The sequence below is a fragment of the Entelurus aequoreus genome, linkage group LG05, assembly GCF_033978785.1.
Source record: "Entelurus aequoreus isolate RoL-2023_Sb linkage group LG05, RoL_Eaeq_v1.1, whole genome shotgun sequence".
In the NCBI taxonomy this organism is placed as follows: Eukaryota; Metazoa; Chordata; class Actinopteri; order Syngnathiformes; family Syngnathidae; genus Entelurus; species Entelurus aequoreus.
Genome location: NC_084735.1, coordinates 70339294 through 70359027, shown reverse-complemented (window position 1 = coordinate 70359027; position 19734 = coordinate 70339294). Strand labels below are relative to the sequence as shown.

Here is a 19734-nt window from a genome sequence, read left to right as displayed (position 1 = left end):
TCTGCTCCATTCAACTGACATGCTGTCTACTCTTGTGCAACAGCTCCCACACGGATGCACATACACCACGTAACACACACACACACACACACACACACACACACACACACACACACACACACACACACACACACACACACACACACATGCACGCACACAGCAGCTCTGACACTATAGCTTCTATTTAGGCAGCCATCATTATTATTTAATGAGGCGGCCTCTGGTTTCTGCTCCGCCCTTCAGCACACTCGATCCAGGTGTGAATAATTCAACGTGCTTACCTATAAAGGTGGGCCAATGGCGACCATTGTTGGGCTCAGGAGGCTGGACACACACACATGCGCACACACACTATACAATACATGAACACAAGTAGAAGAAGGATTCTTTCCACCCACTTTCTTACTCACTGCTCTTCAGCAGGACTCTCGCTCCCAACTGTGCTCTCTCGCTATTGCAGTCCATCACCGCAGCTCTCAGCGAATGGACTGACTCGCGCTGCTTCCTATCCGCCGCCATGGACGAACCACAACGGAGAAAGGGTCAACGGCATGAAGCCGCCAAGCCTAGAAAGGTACGTTGGTAAGGGAACGCCTACAAATGCCTCACAAGGCCAAGGGTGCGTGTTGATCCACGCAGCGTTCGTTCAGCCTTTTGCATCAAATTTGAGCTAAAAAAACAACAAAAACCCAACTCATCTTTTTTTTCCTTTAGGACAGGGGTGTCCAAAGTGCGGCCCGGGGGCCATTTGAGGCCCGCAGCTAATTGTTTACCGGCCCGCCACACATTCTGGAAATGCTATTGCAAAAATTTAAAAAAGCATAAAAAAATGTGGAATGAGGTGAAATCTAACTAGAAAAAGTTGCAATGTTGACACGAATCTGCCACGCAGGCTGTTTTTTTTCTTTTGTCTATCTTTATTTTTCTTTTGTTTGCCATTGCTCAAAAAAAAAAATCAAAAAAAAATAAATCAATGTTATAATGAATTATTATTATAATAAGGCTCCAATTATTTAAAATATTTCACTTTAAAATGTTTTATGTGAAAAATATTGCATATATTGTGTGGTATCCATATACAAATATCAACGTTTTCTTTGACAAAAGAGCATAAAACAAACAAAATAATAGTTAAAACGTAAAATCGACAGATATATGTGAAGATGATCTCGTAACTTAGGTGTTGAAAGTAAAAACAACTAATAAAAATGTATCACTTTATGAGTGGGGCACCTTTTGGATCCCAAACATATTTAATGGGATTTTATTCATCTTTTCACTGTGATTACTCAAAAATAATAATAAATTGAAATCAATGGTGTCCTGCATTATTGATCTTTTTAAGGCTCTGATTACTTCACATCAAACATTGCTTTCTGAATGTTTTGGGCAGTGGGGGAAATACTGCATATTTCAGTTTTATTATAAAAAACAAAGTTGTCTTTTTTAACTTAATATCAACCTGAAGTTGATATACTGTAGAGATTTACTATAAGCTTTAAATACATTTAAAAAAATAATACTTTAACTTGTTTTTAACAAATTTTAACATTTTAATAATTGAGACCCTTCATGGTTCCCAGGAGCCCTAAAGGTAAAAAAAAAAAAAATCCATATATTTTGTTATGGTTTTGAAAATGAAAAATATCAGAATGGCCCCCGCATGCTTTAATTTTCCTGTGTGTGGCCCTCAGTGGAAAAGTTTGGACTTCCCTGCTTTAGGACCACCGTAGTTCTGTCTGGCTAGCGTTTGTCACCGCGGGAGACAAAAGCAAGTGTTACGTTATGTTCGCACCTGTACACATAGACATTTAGGCTTTTTGGGGCCTCCGCCCTAAACCAAACGTCACCACCCCACATACACACATTCAGTATGTTTACAGGTACTGAAAAACTAATTATTCACTTAACCCTTGTGTGGTGTTCATATTGTTGTTACTCAGCCAGTGTTTGTGGGTCTGATGGACCCGTTGCATTTTGTGGTTTTTAATGCCTCACAATCAAACACTTTTATGTTAAAATACTGACTTATCCCAAAAAACATCTGTAATGAAGTGCTTCGAGAGGCTGGTAAAGGAATACATTGTCTCCAGACTTCCCCCCACATTCGACCCATACCAGTTTGCTTATTGCCCTAACCGCTCCACAGAGGACGCCATCTCCTCTGCACTCCACCTGAGCTTAGCACATCTGGAAGGAAAGGACACACACATGCGGGTGTTGTTTCTGGACTTCAACTCGGCATTCAACACCATCATCCCGCAGCACTTGGTGAGCAAACTGGCCCCCCTTGGATTCAGTACCCCCCTATGCAACTGGCTGCTTGACTTCCTCACAGACAGACCCCAATCTGTGAGAGTGGGCAACAACACCTCCAGTGCCATCTCCCTGATGGCACTGGAGGTCCCCCAGGGCTGTGTCCTGAGTCCGCTGCTATTCACGTTGATGACCCATGACTGCTGCGCCAGGTCCACTACTAACCACACTGTGAAGTATGCGGATGACACGACAGTAGTGGGCCTCATCCGTGACAACAATGACATGGACTACAGGGAGGAGGTGAAACATCTGGTTGACTGGTGCAGAACCAACAACCTGGTCCTGAACGTCGACAAGACCAAGGAGATCATTGTCAGGAAGCACCAGTCCAGCCACACTCCACTCTTCATCAACGGCACAGCAGTGGAGATGGTAAGCAGCACCAAGTTCCTGGGGGTGCAGATAACTGACAATATAACCTGGTCCCTACACACCGGAGCTCTTGTAAAAAGAGCTCAGCAGCGCATGCACTTTTTGCGTCGGATGAAAAGAGCACAGCTCCCTCCCCCCTCTCTCACCACATTCTACAGAGGCACTATAGAGACTGACCAATTATATCTCTGTCTGGACTGGAGCCTGCAGTGCCTCAGACTGGAAGTCTGGTGAGGACGGCGGAAAAGATCATCAGGACTCCTCTTCCTCCTATCCAGGAGATCGCAAAAAGCCGCTGCCTGACCAGGGCTCAGAAAATCTGCAGACTCCTCCCAACCCCACCAAGGACTGTTTTTACTGCTGGACTCTAGAAAGAGGTCTGCAGCCTCTGTAGCAGAACCTCCAGGTTCTGTAACAGCTTCTTCCCTCCGGCCTTAAGACTCTTGAACGCATCATAATAATCCCCTCAACTCCCCCCAAAAATGGATGAACTCGCTGGAATATAAAGACAATATAACATACATCCATAAATGTGGATGCATATGCAAAAGTGCAATATATTTATCTTTACAGTAATCTATTTATTTATATCTGCGCCTTAATGCTTTTTTATCCTGCACTGCCAACCAGCTAGTGCAACAACATTTCGTTCTTATCTGTACTGTAAAGTTCAAATTTGAACGACAATAAAAAGTAAGTCTAAGTCTAAGACCCACAAACACTGGCTGAGTAACAACAATATGAACGTTGCATGGAAATTTCTCTGCCAGTTTCTGCATCCCACAGGGATTCTTCTTTTGTGTTTCTGCACCTGCGGTTCCCACACAAGGTTGCAACATTGTTTGTCAACACTGTCTGCTCTCATTTTGTCGCACATTTGACCCTCTGATGTTCTGTGTACCTACACTCTGTCCTCCCCGTCTAGGCCTGCTGTGTGTGTGTGTGTGTATGTGTGTGTGTGTGTGTGTGTGTGTGTGTGTGTGTGTGTGTGTGTGTGTGTGTGTGTGGGCGTGTGGTACACAGAACATCAATTTCCACACTTCTATTAGCCCCGGGTCCAGTGGACCCTGGACATCTTATATGTAATAGAAATGCGTAAGGGGGGGGGGGGTGAAAGGTGTGTGGTCATTAAAAATGTATTCTGATATATGTTCTTTACAGAAAATGAGCCAAAGCCAGTGAGTCTCAGTTTGAAAAATTAATTAATTGTATCATTTTTCTTTTAATAAAAATCAAAAACGGGTCCCACAGACCCGAACACCACACAAGGGTTAAATTGACCTGCAGCTCGTGTTCTGTTGGCCCGCAGCATTGTTGTGGATAAAACAGTAACAGTAGGAATGAAAAAAAAAAAAAAAAAAGAGCTAACATTTTTGATGTAATGAGAAACAAGTTGTCAATTTATTTCTAATAACTCAGAGGTGTGCACACTTTTCCACCAAGCGTCACATACTGAAGTGTCAGAGTGTGTGGGGAGTAATTTTAAATTATTTTATTTTGTAAAAAAAAACAAAAAAAACAGCATTATTTACGTTTTTCTCGTAGAAGAATCTTTTCCCTAAATATATAATGTCTAAAGAAGATTGTATCATTACTATTTTTCCCCATTTATTGTCTTTTGTTTACTTTTCCAATTAATGTTGACGTGGCATATAGCAGTTTTGAATTGGCTTCACAATGCCTCACACTTTTATTTCCCTTTCGACCTAAAAACTTATTTTTTTACCTTTTGATATAAACTTTGGACATTACCTTGAATATAAGCACGACTATTGAATACAGTACAAGCCAAACGTTTGGACACACCTTCTCATTCAATGGGTTTTCTTTATTTTCATGACTATTTACATTGTAGATTGTCACTGAAGGCATCAAAACTATGAATGAACACATGTGGAGTTATGCACTTAACAAAAAAAGGTGAGATAATTGAAAACATGTTTTATATTCTATCCATCCATCCATTTTCTACCGCTTGTCCCTTAGTTTCTTCACAATAGCCACCCTTTGCTTTGATTACTGTTTTGCACACTCTTGGCATTCTCTCGATGAGCTTCAAGAGGTAGTCACCTGAAAGGGTTTCCACGTCACAGGTGTCATAGTTTTGATGCCTTCAGTGACAATCTACAATGTAAATAGTCATGAAAATAAAGAAAACACATTGAAATGAGAAGGTGTGTCCAAACTTTTGGCCTGTACTGTATATTATGTGTCAGCTTTGTGTTATAAGAGACAAAGTCGTTTTTCAAAACCTTATTTATGTATCCAAAAATGTATGTATGTTCATATCTTCAATTGCTCAATAAAGTTTTTTCAATAAGCGTGCGAACCTGTAGCGTCATTAGGCCTTTTTATATAAAAGAGCCAGAATATGAGTTTTAATACTCATACCAGTTGTCATTATTAATTTAAACATGATTATACATCTGACAAGTTTCCCTCTACTTAACAGTGTAAGGTAGAGATGCTCTGATTCAAGTAGGATTATCTTAAGTGCATAATACGATACATAATAATATATTATTATTAATATTATTATAATTAGTGCATCTGTGTTAATCATACTTGGCCAATAACACTGATTTTAATTACGATCTACTTGGAGTTAAACCTTGTCTTTGAAAACTAGTTATGACACTGTTTCAAACTTGGATCAAGGGTACTTGAACGCACCACAATTATGTGCTATGAGGTGCAAAGGTGAAACTTAAGCATAACTTTGTCTGATGATGCCACAAATATATTTATTCAATTTTCTTTCTTCTTTCACCTCGTCCTGGTTCCCAAATGTTGGCATTGTGTGTTAATGCATGAAGGTGTGCATTGATGATGTTATGAGTGAACAGTGAAGTGTTAAAAGGAGCACTGCACCATTTTGCGAGGTGGTGTAGGTTGTGTTACATATGGAGGTTAATTTGTGTATTTATCACAAAAGCTTTTTTTTGGACACAGAATTTATGAAACAACTTTTTTTTTGCACCAAATTATGCTGACAATTTAATTGAGTAAAGATTTGTAAGCAAAATCAATGTTTAAAAATGTGGTGTAAAATAATTCAGTGCAGAAATCTCAAGGGTCTGCAAACTTAACACCTCATTGGCTGATTCTGAGACACGATCGGTTGCTTCAGCCTTAATTTAGCGGAAGTGAAATTTTTTTACACTGAATTTTTAAACACACATTTTCCCCAAATTTTTTATTCAATAAAATTGTTAGCATAATTTGATGTAAAAAAAAAAAAAATCAGTTCACAAAATTCCAACAAAGTCAGTGACATTAATTCCGCGTCATCAAAAAGCTTTTGTAATAAAGTCACAAATAAACCTCCATGGTTACACATCCCTAATTTGATTTAAACAACCTTATTATTGAACTATGACAAAAAAATAATTGTTTGATCTTAACTTTTACGACAACCGTCTTTTGTAACTGATAGATGTTTTTAAATTAAAGACAAATAAATAGTAAAAAATCTTTACAAAAGCCAAGGACAAGATCATGTGGTCCCCTTGGTGCAGACCTGGGCAAAATCCGGCCCGCGGGCCACATGCCAGACGTTGTACATCATTTTTTTTAGACCTTTAACATCAAAACTGTAGCCGCCATTATGATGTGCAGTGCTGCTTTTAAATGACCGTAAGTCTTGAACTATAGAAAGTATTTCAATGGTCGAAATCTGCGCTTTTGAGTGTTATACGAGTTATTACGGTAATCTACGTCACAGCAGCTCAGACGAGGAACAAACCAGAGTGGATGTTTTTACAACAAATGTTTGCATAAAAGTGATAATAAATCATATTGTAGGTGTTCATTACACTTTGCATTCATATCTCGCTGTTTGTTACATTTTTTTTGTGTTTTGCTTGATTGTAAAAGATGTCTATCGAAGAGCTGGTCTGAGAAGTAAAAAAGGGAGCAATGTTCATATATTGTTAATATTCAGTGTTTTATTGTTCGTAGTTTATAATTTCAATCCCAATGAGACATTTTGGGTGTCTCATTCAGTAAAAAACTGTAAAAAAAGTTTAGGTAGTCTGTCATAACTTTTTTTTAAATTCTATCGGACGTTGTGACTTTTGGTATTAGTGTTCCTGAAAAAAAAGGGACCCAAACACACATATTGTACTTCAGATTTTTACAGCTAAATGTGTACATATGATTTATACACACATACACTTTGGCCCCCAGACACATTTTTTCTCTCAATGTTAAAAGTTAAAGTTAAAGTCCCAATGATCGTCACACACACACACACACACACACTAGGTGTGGTGAAATGTGTCCTCTGCATTTAACCCCTCCCCATGTTCACCCCCTGGGAGGTGAGGGGAGCAGTGAGCAGCAGCGTGCGCCACGCTCGGGAATCATTTTGGTGATTTAACCCCCAATTCCAACCCTTGATGCTGAGTGCCAAGCAGGGAGGTAATGGATCCCATTTTTTTTTTATTTTTAATAGTCTTTGGTATGACTCCGCTGGGGTTTGAACTCACGACCTTCCAGTCTCAGGGCGGACACTCTAACCACAAGACCACTGAGTTGGCAATGTGGCCCCCGAGTCAAAATATTTGCCCAGCTCTGCCTTAGGGATTGTGGCTCTAAACAACTGCAAGTCGACGCGGCGTTAAAAATCGACGTCCGTACTGGAAGAGAAACTGCCTCTTTCTGTCCAAAACCAGATCCTAACCTTTCACTGGTGAGACTGAAAACAAATTCACTGTATTTGGCCATTGCATGATTTTAGGGGAGTGCTCAGAGAGTATGGGGTATCGGACTGTCTGATTGTGGCGGTCCGCTCCCTGTATGATCGGTGTCAGAGCTTGGTCCGCATTGCCGGCAGTAAGTCGGACACGTTTCCAGTGAGGGTTGGACTCCGCCAAAGCTGCCCTTTGTCACCGATTCTGTTCATAACTTTTATGGACAGAATTTCTAGGCACAATCAGGGCATTGAGGGGATCTGGTTTGGTGGCTCCAGGATTAGGTCTCTGCTTTTTGCAGATGATGTGGTCCTGATGGCTTCATCTGGCCAGGATCTTCAGCTCTCACTGGATCGGTTCGCAGCCGAGTGTGAAGCGACTGGAATGGGAATCCGCACCTCCAAGTCCGAGTCCATGGTTCTCGCCCGGAAAAGGGTGGGGTGCCATCTCTGGGTTGGGGAGGAGATCTTGCCCCAAGTGGAGCAGTTCAAGTACCTCGGAGTCTTGTTCACGAGTGAGGGAAGAGTGGATCGTGAGATCGACAGGCGGATCGGTGCGGTGTCTTCAGTAATGCGGACGCTGTATCGATCCGTTGTGGTGAAGAAGGAGCTGAGCCGGAAGGCAAAGCTCTCAATTTACCGATCGATCTACGTTCCCATCCTCACCTATGGTCATGAGCTTTGGGTTATGACCGAAAGGACAAGATCACGGGTACAAGCGGCCGAAATGAGTTTCCTCCGCCGGGTGGCGGGGCTCTCCCTTAGAGATAGGGTGAGAAGCTCTGTCATCCGGGAGGAGCTCAAAGTAAAGCCACTGCTCCTCCACATCGAGAGGAGCCAGATGAGGTGGTTCGGGCATCTGGTCAGGATGCCACCCGAACGCCTCCCTAGGGAGGTGTTTAGGGCACGTCCAACCGGTAGGAGGCCACGGGGAAGACCCAGGACACGTTGGGAAGACTATGTCTCCCGGCTGGCCTGGGAACGCCTCGGGATCCCCCGGGAAGAGCTGGACGAAGTGGCTGGGGAGAGGGAAGTCTGGGCTTCCCTGCTTAAGCTGCTGCCCCCGCGACCCGACCTCGGATAAGCGGAAGAAGATGGATGGATGGATGGATGATTTTAGTATTTATGAAGAATGATTGAACGGAATCTCCAAGTTTCTAGTGTCTGCGTGAGCGATGGGAAGAAAAGCTGGGAGTCAAAGGGCGCCACCTGTCTTTTTCACTTTTTTCTTCTATTGGGGTCAATACAGTACATTATGACTGTTTTAGCGGATGACCTGATGCTTTGATCATTATTAAGCGTATCGGTAGAACCATTGCGTCCTAACTACAAAGCAAACCACGCGCCGCTATGAATCTTATACTAACGTGGCACCCATCCCGCTCTTAATACACCAGGTGAGGTTCAAGTTGGCGTCGTCTTACAGCGGCCGCGTCCTCAAGCACGTGTACGAGGACGGGCAGGAGCTGGACAGCCCCGAGGAGAAATACCCTCACAGCTTCAAGATGGCACCACCCGGCCACCTGGAGATGGAGCAGCTCTGCGGCTTCGACCGGCCTCTGTCGGAGCAGCGGGGTAGGTTGTTAACCGTTACCGCGACGACGCTTGCTCATGTAATATGGATGGATGCACTTAGCCTGGCTGCTTATGACTTGGCTGGAAGCTGCTGAGGTCACAGTTTGGCTTCTTTTTTTTTTTTTTTTTTGCATGAAGTCAACTGTAATGATAACGTGCACATCAGAATAGCACTTTTTTGTCATTGCACTTAAAAAAAATACAACTCAATTAGTTTCCAGTTGAACAGTATACAGTGACAGGGGGATACAGGACCGGAAGAGAGCGTCCCCTTGACAGAGCGCCCGGGGAAAAAAAGGCAGGAAAGGTAAACACGGGGGGGTGCTCATAAACTAGTCCCTCTGAGGAGGGCTCAGTTTAAGATCATAAAAAATATGAACACATATTACAGCACACAAAAAACTTGAGATTGGCAGCAGTGGGGGAGTGGAGGCATTCGGTTCGAAGCTGCCACCATCAGGGGTTCAGCAGCGAATGGTTGAGTTGGGTGTGGAAGTCCATAAGTGTGTGTTCGGTCTATAGAACCTGGAGAACGTTCTGCTCAGCGTTCAGAAAACCGAGCGAAACAGGTATTCTTGAAGAAGGGAGGATCTAATCGCCTCTTCTGGCTCTCAAATTGGACATAATTTCGCCTTGTGGAGCGGAAAGCTTCTCCGAGATGTTAATGTAGTGAGTCTTAGTCTGCGTTGTGTAGTTTTTTTAAATAAAAGACACTTCACCATGCCGCCGTTTCACTATTTATTGGTAACCTGTGTTGAAAACACACACACACAGGTCTCGGCTTTCTGGCGGACTGATTTCTGCTCCTTCCAACTCAAAAGTCCGGAGCAAGAGAAAGTAACAAACATTCATTCATATAAAAATAATAATAAATTAAATTACATTCACTTTTTATCAGAAAAAATAATAATGCACAAATCCACATATCTGTGTTGGAAACACAAAACACACACACACACACACACACACACACACACACACACACACAGGTCTCAGCTTTCTGTCGGACTGATTTCTGCTTCTGTGTGGTGTAAATACCATGCGTAAATGCGACCAAACAATTCACACAGTCGACGCTCTACTTCTTAATTAACAAAATTGTGCAGAAAAATAACTTAAAACAACACATCACTTGTACGCACAACATTATTGTTATTAGGAACATTTAGGAAGAATATTTACAACAGAAGGTGAAGAAACACGGAGCAGTGAAGAACTATTACCTTCCAACTCAAAAGTCCGAAGCAAGAGGAAGTAAACAACCGAAAAAACAGCAAAGACACTTCCCGCACCGGACATCCGGTTCTTCAAAAATAAAAGCGATACTTCAAAATAAAATATAACACCCTGTCTAGTTCATAATATAGCGCAACAACATCACACTATTACATTAACATCGCTAAAAATCGAGTGCCTACAGCTCCATCCATTGCGACAGGCAGCTTTTAGGTTCCTTGGAACGGCTTGCCATTGTCTTCCGTATCGGTCGATAAACCAGAGCGATGATCAATGAAATCATCAGATGATCTGTTATCGCAGTCTCAAAAAGTCACGTCGTCCACGGAAAGCCCTGTCGGGCACGTGACTCGCCACTTCTCCCAAGAGTCCTTCATGCAAACCTTCCGCCAGGACGGGCAGGTTCCCCCGAACCTGTGCTTCTTGTCGAGAAGGTCTTGCCAATTGAGTTGAGAGACAAGTTTTTCAATTCCATGTTTAGATTTTCAGAGAACGGTGTAATAGAGCCAGAGCAGGAGAGAAATGGAGAGGGAGAGAAATGCAACCGGCTTCGTTGAGAGCCAAGCAAAAAGAGCGTAATATGAAGTACAGTACATGCAGGTACACCTGTCATTATGCCGCCATGGCAGAGTGCAGTTTTCCTCCCTATGCACTGATATTTCACACCCACCAACCTTTAAGTGAGTAACAACCACATTAGTGGGGGTTGCCTGCAGCCACAGTTGTTAATGCTAATTGAAACCATATTGTTAAAAGAGTGGCAGCATCAATCAGCAATGTTTATTCATATTGTTATTTGCACTATTTGACCATTTTGTTTTGTCTCCAGATTCTTCCCAATAATAACAAATAGTCCTACATCACATATTTTTCTGGGGTAGTAAAATACTACTTTGAAAATGCCTGGAGTTATCCTCACAAAACTCTTACATTTGATACACAATGACTAAAACGTTTTATGGAAATCCGACAACAGGTTGTACACTGCAAAAAGTCAGTGTTCAAAAACAAGGAATTTTTTTTTACAAAAATTAGGGGTATTTTACTTGAACTAAGCAAAATTATCTGCCAATAGAACAAGAAAATTTGGCTTGTCAAGACTTTACAAAACAAGTAAAATTGGCTAACTCAATGAACCCCAAAATACCTTAAAATAATTATTTTCTCACTAATAACAAGTACCGTATTTTCCGCACTATAAGGCGCACCTAAAAACCTCCAATTTTCTCAAAAGCTGACAGTGCGCCTTATAATCCGGTGCACTTTATATATGGACCAATATTGAGCTACAACAGGTCTCGCAACTACAGGATGCATAACGTAACCTCAGCCTCTACTGTTGCGTCTATTCTATGCGCCTTGTAATGCGGTGCGCCTTATAATGCGGTGCGCCTTATATATGAACAACGTTTTAAAATAGGCCATTCATTGAAGGTGCACCTTATAATCCGGTGCGCCTTATAGTGCGGAAAATACGGTACACTTTTCTTGATAGAAAAAACAAATATGAGACCTTTTTTCTCAATATGTTGAAAAATATTCTTAAATTAAGTAAATGCTAGTGCCATTATCTTGACATAATGATATGCGCTCGGCATTACATTTCTTGCATTATCCCATCGATAAAATGACATGCCAAGTGTGTGCTCTTTCAGTCAATTAGTGCGCAAGGAATATATATATATATATATATATATATATATATATATATATATATATATATATATATATATATATATATATATATATATATATATATACATATATATATATACATATATATATATATATGTATATATATATATATATATATATATATATATATATATATATATATATATATATATATATATATATATATATATATATATATATATATATATACAGTATATTTACAGGCCGGCCCCCGACCACATTTTTTTTTTACTGTAATTTTGAAGAATTTACCTGAATGTGCATGAACTATTTCTGTTCAAAATTGTTTGAAATGTCACATGTTAAATGTTTAAATATTAAGTGTCAGTTTGCTGTACTGTGCCAACTCTACTACTATATGAGTACGTATGTTCTATTGTTTCATTGAAAATAAAACAGCAAAGTCCAAAGTCTGTTTTAATTATGAGACACAATTGTGTCAAAGTCATTTTTTATTTCATGCTTGAAATAAGAAATGATTACTTTGAAAAAACAGTTTTATACATTGTAAGTGTTGATGACAAAGCTTTGCAACACTTGATATTCTAGTTTCAAGCATGTTTTACTCAATATAGGTCATAAAATCTGAGCAACAAGCTGTAATATCTTACTGAGATAATTTAGGACCAACACACTTAAAACAAGTAAAACACTCTAACGTAAAATCTGCTTAGTGAGAAGAATTATCTTATCAGACAGAAAGTAAGCAATTATCACCCTTATTTGAGATATTCAATCTTACCTAGATTTCAGTTTTTGCAGTGTACAAATGAGTCAACACAAGTCAGAGAACTAATATATTACACGTGGTGTCCCACAGGGGTTTGTATTGGGTCCGCTACTTTTCATTACAGTGTGTACAGCAACCACATTTCCATATGTACATTCTTTCAATTGTTCGCTGGAATGCTAAATATGTTGCCTTTTAAGCAGAGATGCGGCTAAATAGCCATACAAATAGATTCCAGCATGATTGTCCATTCATCAAATATTTGTCAGAGGGTGACAGTTGTAGAAGTAAGTGTTAGGTGTTAAACTTCACTTTTCCATATTTCTTTGCACACAGGTACTGTCCAGCCTCTGTCACGGCTCAAAAGGTGGAACACTATGTCAGTTTTGAACCGCCTATTTTGTGGCTATTTACACAGAACAGGACGCGGAAAAAGGCGACTTTTACCGGCAGTGTAAATGTGACTTGCTATTTAAAAATTCAATGAGGTCCGCTGCTGCCCTTGACTACTTATGCAGCATATGTGCCGTTTTGGAGAAGGGGGAGCAGGAGATGTGCAGTCCAGTTTCTCACTCTAGCGTGACAAGATGTTTTGTTGTGTGTCCAGGTGTCGACGCTCCAACAGGGCTCATTGCCCAGAGAATAAACGTGTACAGAGGAACGGGAGCCTACAAGGCTGCTGCGGGCCAGAACCACCAAACAGATGGAGACCCCAACGTAAGCTCGCAGCTGAATGGCGTAGTAGACACACATTCATTTGAATGTAAACATGCAGTATTTTTTATTGCCGTCTTCACTCTATAACCGGTATCATTAAAATTAATGCGCCACACCTTGCATCATTTGGTAATTTGACCCAAATATTCAGTCCAAATATACACACAAGTCGCATATAACTGTCATCAAGCTTTGCTCAGCAAGCATGAAAGGATTCATTTTTTAATTTTTTTTTAACTTTTTGCTACACACAACATGGTTGACAGTTAGACCTCCATGTAACTATGGAAAGAGATTATGTTTATGCACATTTTACTTAATTTTTTATAGCTTTGTTTAAAAATCATAAATCTGTGGAGGCCCAATTGTAAATTATAATTACGAGCTAAAAGTCATATTTATGACGTCAAAAAGTTGAATATATGAGATAAAAAGTCCAAATTATGATATAAATCAAAATTATGGGCAGCACGGTGATACAGGGGTTAGTGCGTGTGCCTCAAAATAAGAAGGTCCTGGTTCAATCCCCGAGCTCAGAGTCTTTCTGTGTGGAGTTTGCATGTTCTCTCCGTGACTGCGTGGGTTCCCTCCGGGTACTCCGGCTTCCTCCCACCTCCAAAGACATGCACCTGGAGATAAGTTGATTGGCAACACTAAATTGGCCCTAGTGTGTGAATGTGAGAGTGAATGTTGTCTGTCTATCTGTGTTGGCCCTGCGATGAGGTGGCGACTTGTCCAGGGTGTACCCCGCCTATCGCCCGAATGCAGCTGAGATAGGCTCCAGCTGGGGGCCCCGAGATGCATAAGTGGAAATCGAAATTATGAAATAAAAAGTCTAAATTATAAGATAAAAAAGTCATAATTATGAGATAAATCGAAATTATGATCTTTATATTGCCTCCTAATTTCGATTTTTAAATTTTTTTTTTACGTATTATGATTCCATCTCATAATTTTGTCTTTTTATCTAAAAATTATCACTTTTTAGCTAATTATTCTGACATTATTGTCTCATAATTATGACTTGTTATCTTATAATTGCGACATTTTATCGTCATTATCTGGCAGCTCTGCTGCCGCCTGTCTGCTTTGTATTGCAGTGCCTGGTTTTCGGGTTACGGGGCGGAGCCACCTTCACACACACCTGATACCAATTTCCTTCTGACTATTTAAGCTCCCCAGTCCATTCACTCAATACTTGATGGTTCACAAGTCCAGTCGTGTTCGTCTCCTCTGCTTTGGCTCCACTCATGCTCCTCGTTGCAGTGGCGCTGATGTGTAGTGTTTACTTTTTCCTCTCCACAACATTTGTGTGCATCCTTAGTTGATTTTCCTCACTCCTTTTTGAGTGGGCTTTTTGCCGATCATGACATTAAGCTTATAATTTATTATCTCATAATTTCAACTTTTTATCTCACTATTACCATAAGTGTATTTTTCCAGTGGTGAAAATGGGCCTCGATAGATTTGATTGTTTAAAAAGCTGTATATGTAAAAAAAAAAAATGTGCATGAAAATAATCTCCTTCCAAAGGTGCATGGAGCTCCTACTTAATGCCAACCATGTTTTGTGTTGCAAAAAGAAAAACAGAAAATAATTTCATGCTTGCTAAGCAAAGCTTGATGACAGTTAAGTGATAAAGTCATAGTTATGAAATACAAAGTCGGGATTAAGAGTCAATAAAATATAATGATCATAATTTCGATTCATCTCATAATTTCGACTTTATTATCACATTATAACTTTCTAATTCATAATTAGCACTTTTTATCTCACGATTTGGACTTTCTCTTCTCATAATTTTCCATTTTTTGACTTTGGGTTAGTTTTTCAGTGGCAGAAACAAGTGAGTATCCAATCCCAGTCTCGTTAACGTCAGGCTACCTAGATAGGCTACTGTCAACAACTTGTGATCTGATTGGCTATCGCAACTGTCTATCAACTGTATGTGTTCTGTTCGATTACACTATGTTGATTCAGAAGGCTACGGCTAAATTCATAAAGCTCTGGCAACAAGCCAGCGGACTTCTAATTGGATAAAAGCTCTAACGTAAAAAACAAGCAACACTGAAGCCCGACATGAAGAGAATATGATGAATACTTTTATACATCTATGGAAAGTAAATTAAAAATACAATTAACTTTGATTAATTTACAATCATCGGATGAATTCAATAATTAAATTCTTCCGCTAATGGTCCTGGGTATGGCTCTACTGATCATTTACAATGAAGGTATTGCACGTCCATACTGCATCAGTCTGCCGCCATCTGCTGCCAGCCACAACAGCAGCAGCTGATTGCTTGCACCTACGCTGATTGGACTAGCTGCAGCCAATCCAGAGGGCGCTTAAAGTCAGCTAACGCGTCATTTTTAACTGTCATGATCCGTGGCCCGGATCATGTTTTGTCATTTTCTGTTAGTTTTGGACTCCCCGAGTTCCTGTTTGTGCACTTCTGGGTTTGTTTTAGTTTCCCTGGGGATTAATTGGGTTCACCTGCCTCTGGTTAGTGGTTGGCACGCTCACCTGTTGTCGACCAGCAATCAGAGAGCTATTTATTCGCCTCTCTCGCCACACTCGTCCTGGCTTCATTGTTTGCATTTGCAACAGTTACGTTGGTATTCTGGTTTCCGAGTTTATGATTCCTGTGCTAAGTGGTTACCTTAGCTTCTATGATTCCTGTGCTAAGTGTTTACCTTAGCTTCTATGATTCCTGTGCGAAGTGGTTACCTTAGCTTCTATGATTCCTGTGCTAAGTGGTTACCTTAGCTTCTATGATTCCTGTGCTAAGTGGTTACCTTAGCTTCTATGATTCCTGTGCTAAGTGGTTACCTTAGCTTCTATGATTCCTGTGCGAAGTGGTTACCTTAGCTTCTATGATTCCTGTGCGAAGTGGTTACCTTAGCTTCTATGATTCCTGTGCGAAGTGGTTACCTTAGCTTCTATTATTCCTGTGCTAAGTGGTTACCTTAGCTTCTATGATTCCTGTGCTAAGTGGTTACCTTAGCTTCTATGATTCCTGTGCGAAGTGGTTACCTTAGCTTCTATGATCCCTGTGCTAAGTGGTTACCTTAGCTTCTATGATTCCTGTGCTAAGTGGTTACCTTAGCTTCTATGATTCCTGTGCTAAGTGGTTACCTTAGCTTCCCGTGCAATTGGCACACATCCCTTTTAGTTTTGTTTTTGTCTGTTTGTATGATTTATGAGCAATAAATCATCCCCTACCTCACGCTGTCGTCCGGAGTTGTCCGTCTTCATCTGGGAGGAACGACCCCGCAGTAAGCTGCGACCACCCGCCGTGACATAAACAGTGTGATGTTTACGATTCAATTGCTATTGCCCCATCCAGTGGACACATTTAGAACAGCAGCTTATTTCATTTACAAAATTGCATTTATAGTTGGCCCGCTTAGGATAATATAACAACAACTGTTGGTGTGTCGGTATTGTCACAGTCAGTGCATGACACACTATACATATATATAAACATATATAATGTATACATGTATGTGTGTGTGTGTTAGTGCATGTGTGTGTGTGCATCCGTTGAGTATTGACAGCGCTTCACTTTTTCCGCGTTTTGTTATGTTACAGCCTTATTTCAAATTGGAATAAATTCATTTTGTCCTCAAATGTCTACAGACAATACCCCATAATGACAATGTTAGAAATTGTGTTTTTTTTTAAATGTGCAAATGTATTCAAAATGAAAACTAAAACAATCACATTGTATTCAAAAAGACTTGAGGCTTTTAACTTGCAAAATTTAAACAATTTACAAATACATTTTTGCATTGTCTTTATGTGGTATTGTCTGTAGAATTTTAGGACACAAATGGAAATATTCCATTTAGGAATAAGGCTGTAACATAACATGTGGAAAAACTGAATCGCCGTGAATACTTTCCGGATGCACTGTATATGTGGAGAATATGGAAGGAATCATAATAGTCCCTTGGTATAAAGTTGTATTTTTTAGTCCCACATAGACTTGCCTAAAACAGACACAACACAATAACAACATTATCTGCTGTCGGGTTTCTTAAAGAAGCTCACAGAAGAAGGCTATGAATAAGACTTCAAAGAGAAATGCAAAAAGTATTAAAAAGTACTTTTGGCTGCAAACAATTAACAGGCAAACAAGCAGGAAATTGCCCATGTGACAGGACATGGACACTTCCATGACAGCGGCTTCATTAGACGGAGGTCAACCACGTCGCCCGCTGGCTTAGTGTCAACCTCATTCCCTCACGCAAAGCCACGCTCTGTCTCAGACTCCCCACAGAAAGTTATCGCCTTTATCAGCGAAGGACAGCAATGTGGATTTAAGGATGGTGTTTTCTTGTGGAGGCCGTTCAGAGTTCACAGACTCACATTCCTGCTGAGCACAATATGCTCCTTATCTGATTGCCATTTCTCCATGTTTGGAAAGAAAAATGTATATTGCTGCGTTTATCTGCACCATGGTAGATACAAATGAAATAAATGTTAGCGATAAGTCAAAAAAAAGGTGTTGTTTTCGGAGTCTGCTGATGCCCGCCTGACCTACTAGCCCCTCCAAACCTCTTAATGCAAAGTTTCTGTGTAACGCAAGGAACTATATTTGAACACCGCTTCACAAACATTGTGATTCATCCCGGCTAATTAGGTAATTATGAAACAACAATTAATAAAATGAAACAAACAAATTTATCTGTATCCATTTATTATATATTTATTTGTGGAATTAATTTGATGAATTGTATATATTTGTTAATTATTTAAATATTTTCATTACACAAAATCATTAAATAAATTTAATACATTACTAAAATAATGTTCGTAAATTAGGTTTTCGTATAATACATTTATTATATATTTATTTGCTTCTGTTATTACATGTGGAATTAGTTTGATACATTTTATAAATATTTGTTAATAGCTGAATTATTTCAATTAACATTTTCATTAAACTAAATCCTTAAATAAATGTGATACATTACTAATATAATGTTCGTAGATAATGTTTTTGTATCTAAAGTTACAATAAAAATATAACAAATGGATCATGTTAAATTACAAATAGTTTTTGTGAAATCATAAATGATTTACATTATACAAATTATTATATATATATATATTATTCACTGGCTTTTAACCCAGCATGAGACTTTAAACTGTTTTTAACTTTTAACTTTTTTAACTGCTTTTTATCTAACAAAATTGTTCTTAGGGTAATTTTGTATTTGCTTTTTTAATGTGTATTTTACTTCTGTTTTAAATTTTATTTTTTAGTCTGTCCTTTGCCTTTATTTCTTTGTGGTGTACAGCCCTTTGTTTTTCAACTGTGGTTGTTTTTAAAGGGCTTTATAAATAAAGTTGGTATGGTATGGTATGGTATACATCAAGTTTATTACCTTGAACTTACAATATAATAATAAATTGAATTGAAAAAAAAGTTTTTCAAAAAACAAAATCACTTTTTATACAATTACTTAATTGTATAAATCACATTTTTAATTTACATCAATTATTCAAAATATGTTTGTAAAAAAAGCATGTATCTCCAGGTTATTTTTTCATCGGAAAAAACAACTTTTCTTTTATTATCATAAATATTTATATTTTACATTATTATATCCAAAATAATGATACAACTATTATAAAATTTAACATATATAATTTGAATAATAATATTAATTAACCAGGATTAAATTTTAAATATTTTAATTGTAACTACTATTAACATTTTTTAATATAGTTATATTTACATTACAATTAATTAAAATAAAAAAACTACAATATATATTTTTAAATGTATATTTTTTAGAAATATAACATTGAAATAAATATACATTTTTATTCACAATATAAATTAAATATTTAAAATGGTAATTCATCCATCCATTTCCTACCGCTTGTCCCTTTCGGAGTCGCGGGGGGTCCTGGAGCCTATCTCTTCATTTTAATAAATTCATTCAATTTAATAAATTAAAACCATACCCATTATTATTTGATAACTGTAAATTTTTTGATTTTATATTGCATATTTCTCACTTATGATCATCCATTTTAATCTATTTTAGAATATTTTTTCTTGTTTTTTATTATGGCTATCTACTGAATTTTTGTCTGTCGCGAACAAAGCGGCAAATTAAATTAAAACTGTAACCATAGTATAATACAGGGGTCACCAACCTTTTTGAAACCAAGGGCTACTTCTTGGGTACTGATTAATGCGAAGGGCTACCAGTTTGATAACCACTTAAATAAATTGCCAGAAGTAGCCAATTTGCTCAATTTACCTTTAACTCTGTTATTATTAATAATTAATGATATTTATCTTTGTGGAAACACTGATCATCTTAATGATTTCTCACAATAAATATATATAGAAACAGATAAATATCAATATGC

General features: G+C 38.8%; 1 protein-coding gene across 1 annotated transcript in view; it reads left to right on the top strand.

The window, feature by feature from the left end:
- Window positions 1–275: 275 nt before the first annotated feature.
- The window catches only part of LOC133650958 (glutaredoxin domain-containing cysteine-rich protein 2), a 35532-nt gene continuing 16073 nt past the window's right edge, over window positions 276–19734 (top strand). Inside the window, exons 1-4 of the mRNA XM_062048772.1 lie at window positions 276–289; window positions 461–574; window positions 8782–8959; window positions 13228–13337. Of these exons, the coding sequence (XP_061904756.1) occupies window positions 518–574; window positions 8782–8959; window positions 13228–13337 (345 nt within the window). The 5' untranslated portion in view covers window positions 276–289; window positions 461–517. The remainder of the gene's footprint in view (window positions 290–460; window positions 575–8781; window positions 8960–13227; window positions 13338–19734) is intronic.